This window comes from Nestor notabilis, unplaced genomic scaffold, assembly GCF_000696875.1.
Source record: "Nestor notabilis isolate BGI_N333 unplaced genomic scaffold, ASM69687v1 scaffold25337, whole genome shotgun sequence".
Taxonomy (NCBI): domain Eukaryota; kingdom Metazoa; phylum Chordata; class Aves; order Psittaciformes; family Psittacidae; genus Nestor; species Nestor notabilis.
The window spans coordinates 143,325-151,686 of NW_009936482.1; the positions used below are offsets into that span (position 1 = coordinate 143,325).

At 35.6% G+C, this 8,362-nt stretch overlaps 1 protein-coding gene across 1 annotated transcript in view; it reads right to left on the minus strand.

Annotated features, from left to right (window-relative positions):
• LOC104408698 (forkhead box protein P2-like) overlaps positions 1-8,362 on the minus strand; it is a 126,611-nt gene that overhangs the window by 52,306 nt on the left and 65,943 nt on the right. Inside the window, 3 exon segments of the mRNA XM_010018369.1 lie at positions 43-147; positions 1,788-2,001; positions 8,277-8,362. The exon segment at positions 8,277-8,362 is cut by the window's right edge and continues 14 nt beyond it. Of these exon segments, the coding sequence (XP_010016671.1) occupies positions 43-147; positions 1,788-2,001; positions 8,277-8,362 (405 nt within the window).

Here is an 8,362-nt window from a genome sequence, read left to right on the forward strand (position 1 = left end):
CTCCTTAAACAATCCTGTACCAATGAATAAAATTCCACCTACTTTAAAAATTGTCCAAAATCTTCACAAACACTTTCACAGCCAGGCCATTTGCAAACTCCATGACCATAGAGAGTATGGGAGGCCCCAGTTTCCTCATGTGACGAGCTGTAGCAAAAGAATAAGGCATCAGATTCATCTCAAAAACCATAATCGTTGGAGGCTGCTAGCGCCTGTCAGGTTACGATCAGTGACAAACAGGTCAAAACAGGTCAATTTAGCTCAGAGCAGTCAGAAAAATTTAATCGTTCTATTGAATAGTTCAACTGCCAAGGCTAGATGATGTTCCAATTAGAGAAGAAATAGAGCCAAAGATGACTGTTAATAAAGGAAGAAAAAATAAGATGACTGTATAATACCATATGCTAATTCTGCCATATGACCTTGGTGTAACATTTACCTATAAATAAAAAATATACTCAGTAGTAATCAATTATAAGAATACTGAAGACAGACAGAATTTATAAATATTGGGAATGTTGCTACATATTGTTTGAATTTTCTCCTTAAACGTGTGTAAAAATAAAGTTGTTTCCATTAATAAACATTTTTATTCACAAGTGTTGCTCCCACAGCTCCTTGGCTTCATAAAAAAAAACCCCAGCTGTATTCCATGTCTCTTTTTGAAACTTCATTAGTTTCATCCACATACAGTTACCAAAGAAATTCAGGGGATTGTCCCATGGAGGTGGGCGTCAGCTACACATCCTGAAGCAAAGAATCACTCTCTGAGATATAACCACAAAATTAATAGTGACTGAAAGTACTACTATAGCAGTATTCAGGTAAGAATCAGTTTTCAAATAAAACAAAATAACGATAAAAAAACGTTCTCACAGTTACATGAGAACCAGAGACACTTATATTATAGTCTCTTCTTATAAATATTAAAATAATTAAAGGGAATATTTATTTTAAAATACAGTTATTTACAACTTAGGTCATGTAGATACAAATTAAATTTCATTTTATATTGAGATCATTTACATCTGACTATGCTCATGTATTTACTAGTAAGTGCTACTGTGTACTGTGTACTTTTGTATGTATTTAAACCCTTACTTGAAAATGAGGAATAGTGAAGAATATCTGTCAATGTGTCTGAAAAATTATTTTAACTTTATCCATATGGTTGAATTCCACTGTATTACACTAAGGCCACTGAAAAGTTGTCTGAAATGCATCAACTGTGTTATTGTCGTGCATATAAGAAAGGAAATTCAGTGGTTTCCTTCAGAAGAGACAAGCAATATAAGAACTGTTTTAACGTACTAATTTCTAAAGTGCCCTTTACATAAAATCTTTGCACTGAATTACAGCCCTGACAACTCAGACAGATGAACATTTTCAACGAAACCAGAAGTGTGATTCAAGAGTAAGGGACGGACTGCCAGATGTGTTAAGTCAAATATGAATGAAGCTACGTGCCTACAAAAGTGCCCACAAATCTGCACTTACACCTCTAAACCAGCACACTCTATTCTGGGCTCTCTTATTTTTAACAAAACTACCTTAACTTCATACGCTATAAAAACACAGGCAGGTAATTGTCATTGTGCCTGCAAAATTAGACATCACTATTGAAAATGATGCCCCCCTATTGGTAAACAATTCTGAAAAATCATGTCTCTGTGATCCCTTAAGTAACCTGTATCAAGTGTTATTTTGTTGGCAATAATGTGACTTTTGATGTCAAACAACAGCTTTACATCAAATGATAAGCACAATTGAAATCTTGTCAGAATTACCTGTCTCGCCTTGCATTTAGAACTGAAGACTGTCCATTCACTATGGAATGATGAGTTATTGGTGGTGATGCTTTGGAAGTGGTGGAGGAGGTAGTAGAGGAGGAATTGTTAGTAGTGAGGTCTAGCCCTCCATGTTTAATGCCATTGTCTTCCATACTGTGAACTCCAGTCACTTCTTTCCATAACTGCTGAATCTCAGCAGGACTTAAGCCAGCTATAAAATGAAAGAAAGCCCCACTAATATAACAAAATAAAGAGTTTCATATAATGAGCTCAGTGTTATTAATGGATTAATGCTAACAATAAAGCTGATGCTGTTTTTCCAGCACAATCAACATGTAGTAAAACATAAAGTCATTTTTCTTCTGTCAGAAACCAGGTAATCTAACTGTCTTGTGTTACAAACAGTCAATTAGAAATCAACAGTTTTAATAATACTATTACTCCTGAAAACATTGCTCAAAGATCAAAGGTTGAAAGCTACAAAGAACTTGCAACTATCTCTTGAAGGAAAAAAGCCGACAATCCTAAAAAAACTTCTGGTCAAGATTTTTGTTGTCTGCTTAATCAATTCCTTGACATGGAAATGTAACTCAATGCATCCAGTCAACTCAAGTGTTACAATTCCTCTTAATAAAACATGTAATGGAAAATAGAAAAACATATTATGCTAAGGATACAAATACAGATATTCCCTTTAAACACTTAAGAAGAGCAGGGAGTGGGGGAACAAAACTGGAGAGAGAAAAATCAGAAGACAACAATTAAATCAATGAGATCTTAACAGGTTTAATATTTGAGAAGAACACATCTGACTAATTAATGACACCCACATATTCATTAGTCCTGTTTAATATTTACAAAAATTGTTCCATTTTAAAATGTGTCTCAAGAGGCAAAATCAAAGTGACTGTTTGAAAGAACAAACACACAGCAGCGCAGAGCCAGACAGAGGTGACTGCTTAAGCTCTTTGGTACCATTCAGTGTCACCAGACAACTAGAAAGCCAACAAAACTGGCCTATTTACAACTCTTTCCACACAGATGAAATTACACGGAGTGCAGACCATCAGATTTCTCCATGATTGTTTTTTGTCCAGCCCGACTGTAGGAAACAAAGTGGAGGGTTTGGCTAGGAGAAAGGAGACTCTGTCTCACCAGTCTCCTGGGGTGATGGGCAGCCATACAAAATTTGAAAAGCTTCTCAAACTCCTCAGTATGTGCTATATGCACAGCACTGTTTTGGAGTCTAGCCACCAGATCCTTGCAAGATAGAGCCTAAATTTGCTCCCTACTCCATTTGTAGCCTGGAAACTTGTACTTTCCAGGATTAATCCTAGGCCACAAATAGCAATGTCTCGTAGAATGTATTCATACATATGTGTTAGGTTTACTTGGCTTGAGTTGAGCACATTGCACAAACTCATGGAAACTTCCATTACAATATGCTTCTGCCTGAACTAAAGACTCTTGAAACACAGGCAAGAGAAGAGTTGTGAGCATTCTCTTACCTTGTCACCAAACACACAGCTAGGACAGGAAATTCAGATTTTGAAAGATGTAGAGTTCATCAGAAATACATATTTTTTCTGTCACTGTCAGTCTTCATAAGTTTGACATCTCTCTTTGGAAGAATACTGAATTAAATGTAGCAAAGACTGAGAAGCTCAGAGAACTTCTTGTGAAAGATCTTGTTTCATGGCCAGGTTTTTCGGCCTAAGATTATTTAGTCCAGAGGTATCTTAAAATCTAATTCTGTCTTCTGTATCTTGTCTCAGTGAGTGAAATTAGGTAAGACATGCTCACGGTATCTAGATCTGCTGGAATGAAAAACATTCAGAATGCTGATGTGGTCTGAATTAAAATGCTGCTCTTTTTATTTTATGAAAGAGCTTAAATTTGCTGCTCTTCAGAAAAGGATTAAAATGCATCTATTCATTAAAAATTTTCATTGAGGATAGTTTTATTTGGTAAACAAGATGTATTAGAAAGATGTAAAGACCGTTTTTCACTGTTTGGCAAATCTCTTTGTTAGATCATGTTTTACTTTGAAGACATGAACTCAGACTACTAAAAAACAGATTCAACAAAGAATTATGAAAAAGCACAATAAGTTCCTTAATACTTCTTAACAGCTGTCTCAGAAAGTCTCGCAAGTCTACAACACTATTAAAAAATAGACTAGTAATGATATATAGAAATAACAATTTCTGGAGGTAGTGTGGAAAGAAACTGCTTGGAACGTATTTATTTTTTAAAAAAATATGAAAGAACCTCATTTTTAGACTACTAGTTTGTGCCCTGCTTCACTGCTTTAAATACTGACACCCATTGGCAAACTCAATTAATGACAAAGAGAAAAAGGTTGGAATGTAAGACTTACTTAAAACTTGAATTTATATTGTATTTGCACAGCAGAAAGCTAGGTTTTAAGGACACAAGAGAAAAAGCCAGGCTCTAATTTATTGCATTAGAGAGACAGGCAACAGGAGTGATGGTTATACTAGTTGTAATTGTTTAACGAAGGTAAGTAATTACTGCCATGTTCATGAGGTATGTTCCAGCAACACTGCAAATAACCCATTTTAGCGTGGTAAATAATAGTTACCCACCAAACGTAATCACAAATCAAAATGAAAAGTAATGTATTCATTTAGGTGGCATGATACACACAGTGCATTATTTACTTCAGACTCTTCCTCTTGCTGTTGAACAAAATAAACTAATTTTATATCGAAAAGAAATAAAAGCCAAGACTAAACCCATCTGTTTGAATAAACAGAGGGCAAACATATTGTTGTGTCTTGCAGCGAGAAAACTCTCATTGGAGATCACCAAATTTTGGGCCCTGGGGGAGCTGAGTGAGAGGCGTCCCACAAGTGGGTGAAGGAATGAGGGCTGGTAACAGCTGCCCAGCTGTCTGCTGGGCAGCCCCTGTCTCTGTGTGAAGCTATGCATGGAGCTGTCTGGGCTCAGGCTGGTTAATTTTATCACTTCTTCAGAGCAGTCTGAAAGGCTGCCTTCTAGGATAAAAGGATTAAGGGCAGGCACTTAAAAAGTATAAAGTTAATAAGCAGATTTGTAATTAATTGTAAATTATGGCAATTTTGTAGTTTCTGTGTCTAAAAAAGTCTAACTACCATTTTAAAAGAGACCTGTAAAATGGCTGACAAATATTTTACTGTGGATATAAAAGTAGAGTAAGTTTTAAAGTTTCATAGGCTGTGCTAACCCACAAAATACCCTCTGCATACTAAATTAAAGGAGAAAGGATCAGCAAGGGGATCCAGAGAGGTATAAAAATTAGGGCGTACACTGTTTTGCTATGCAGTTTACTGACACCAAGAATTTCAGGATTTTGAGGTTAGTTTTATAACTCTTTTCACTACTTATCTACTCTATTTTTATGTTTGAATAAGTACTTAATTAAACCACCACTTAAAAAATCCAACCATGCATCTGTTTTTTATTTTCCTACATGGTCTGATCAAAACTTTGTTGTTTATTTTTTTTTTGTTTGGTTTCTGTTGTCATTTACAGTCCTTTGCATTTAGCTAGCATCAGGGCAGCATTACATGGAAGTAACTCACAGTAAGCCACTGGCTTTGGATATGGCATAGTGAAGATCTTGTCACAAAACAAATGCTAAAACACCTTTTGTACCTGTTTTGCTATACCTGACTATCATGAAAACATGGTAAAGATTCCTGTCCTTCAAAGGCAGTAAGTACTTGGAGCAAACACTGTTTGTAGACATGAACCTCACAGCTGTACTTGGAAATTACGTCTCTTCATACTAACAAATGCCAACCCCATGCTCTCTTTGTCACTAACAGTTTGTGGCTTAGAGGACTCTTCATGACAAGTAACTTATAAACATGAATACCCCTGTGCTTCCCATCATTCTAGCCATACACATAACCCAGCAGTCTAAATGGATTTATATGAAAATGTGTTACACATATATAAATCTTTCTGATATTATACATCTTGCAGTGCAGTGGAAGGAGAAAAGCATCCTTTTACCACATCCAGTCTATATTATCTTAAATAAATTCTGAAGGTTTCATTTAATACTGCCACAGAAAATGTCTGTCATAAAATTAGCTAAATTTTATGAGAAAAACAAAGGAAGTTTGATCTTCTTTTATGCAAACCCCAATGAAGGGACACTATGTTAAACCTAGCAAGTAATACTTGTAAATATTGGAAATATTTGGATGTATTTCGATGTGTAAATAAATTTAAGATACATGAGAAAGCCTCAACAGATCCAAAGCTCTTAATCTTACTATGTTATTATGAACGGGACTGAGTGCTGTGGTGCCTTCCTATGAAAGACAATGTGCTGTAAGAGAGCCCACAGAAAGAACTCCAAGCCAGTCACAACTCTGGATTTAGTTCTCTCTTTTGTTTTAGCGTCTTGATGGAAAGACTTTCCTTCTTACCCTCATCACTAACTTCACCTCTCCTGGCATGGAGTGAGTGGCCTTTCTGAAGATGCAGAGGGTTTTCCACAGGAAGCTGTCTTATGATTTTTAAGTCTGCACATGCACATTGGGGCTATGAAAAATTGAGGTCCCATAAATGTACTTGTGTATCTAAAGGAACCCTACATACACACTAGATACTAGAACTAGTAAAGAAAAATGGAAGAATTAAATACTTGATTGGAATTCCATATAATTAAAAAAAAACCATAAAGGCAGAAGCAAACAAGAGATTAGTATACCTTTAAAAGAACAATCCAGATGTATTTTAACTGTAAAATTTTGAAGTTTTTTTTTCTTTATTATCAACCTTTTTTTGTCATGACTTCTGTTACATATAGTTCTTTGAGTAGAGGAAAGCTCTTAAGAAGAACTGTTTACTAGCTCTCCTAAAAATTTAATAAAAAAGGTATTGTTTTTTTCTATGTTTTTCTACTAGAAGTGGATGAATGAGTGTTGCATTCAACTAATGAATATCAATGCAACTGGGTAGAACTGCTACGGGAAATCTGTGGGGATTGCTTAATGTGAGAGAAAACCTGAGGAATTCCTCTTGCAACAGATGGAACAAGAGGAGGCTGCAGAAGGTAAAGCTGTTTGCAGGGAGGTTATGTGTCAATTGCTTTTATTTCACTCTGGTCCAATGTGACTTTGTACAAAAGGAAACCAGCTTTTAACAGTCTCATGTGTCGAAATTTATGCATCAGCTTACTTCCCCACTGCTATTCTCAAATAATAATACTGTGATAGCTTACTTAGGACTCTTTTTTATTGTTGTAATTTTTGTAACTTTAGATATGCTTGTGTCACAGCTTATCCACACCACACAATGTATGGAATTTACACACCTCCTTGGAACTCTCCTTTCCAGGGACTGAGGATTTTAGTGTAAGTCTTTCTCATGCCTTTTTTCTGCCTCTTTTTTTTTTTTTTTGTCTATGCTGTTGTCTATATACTGTGTACTCTGCTTTTGCTCATCTGATTTCTGAAGCCTCGATTTCATAATAGTTATCTGGTGGAGGAACCAGATACATGCGTAAAGACCAATTAAGAGTAATGTTGCCTGTCATGAACACAGTCTAAACAATGCTCACCGCAGGACTGGAACGTCAGAGATCACAGTATTGTGTAATTTTTATGACAGACATTTAGCTCACCTCTCTACGGTAACACGAACAGAAACACATACCTCACAGGTTATAGAGAGAGTCCTTAAAATGGGAAGTCTTTGGCCTTATCTTAAAATGTAAGCAGCATTTATCTCCTAGTTAATTTACTTTTCAAAAGTGCATGCCCTATTTTCTTTCAACTGGGAATGTATTTGTGTCAAGTAGTAGAGTTTGAGCCCATTTTCAGCACTGAGAAATCTTGATCATTGTGACGAAGGGATTTTTTTTTTAAGTCTTTACGGTTGTCAGTCATAATTCAGTACTATTGGAATCATCACCTTCAAAACTCATCACATTTTACGTATTTAATACAAAGGAATAGCAAATAAAATTAATCCTGAGGCTTGTCCCTAAATTCACATGTCATAAATTGAAGATTCGAAGTGCTTTTCAATGCCAAACACTTTCTTCTTTTAGAAAAAAGAAAAAAACCAGGAGGTTTGGAATGGCTTTAATATCACTATCTGATAAACTTTTTACCTGTTTGCTTACATTAAATATAATGATAATGTTTCCACTAATTCATATTTCAGTAATTCCTCAGAGAAAAGCAATGGTGCTTGAATAGTGTTGCTATCAGAAATTGTTTTCAGCACATCAGGCTAATAAATCTTACATCTAAGAAAAAACACTCAAAAGCTGTTTTCTTACATAAAAGTATGCTGTGAAATTTATCAGCCTCAAGAAAATTTGGTAATATGAGTAATAAAGTTCTAACAATAAAGTATGTTTAAGTGTCATAACAGGAAGCTGCTGCAGTTTAGATGCATACAGAATGGTCAAAAAAGTTGCGAAATAGAAATTAGTCCAACCATATATTACTGGAATACCTTGTGGCAGAGACTGGACAGGAAGAGCAGACTGGCCAGGTGGGATGGAAATGAGTCCCTGACGCTGAAGGTTCAACAGAGGGTGC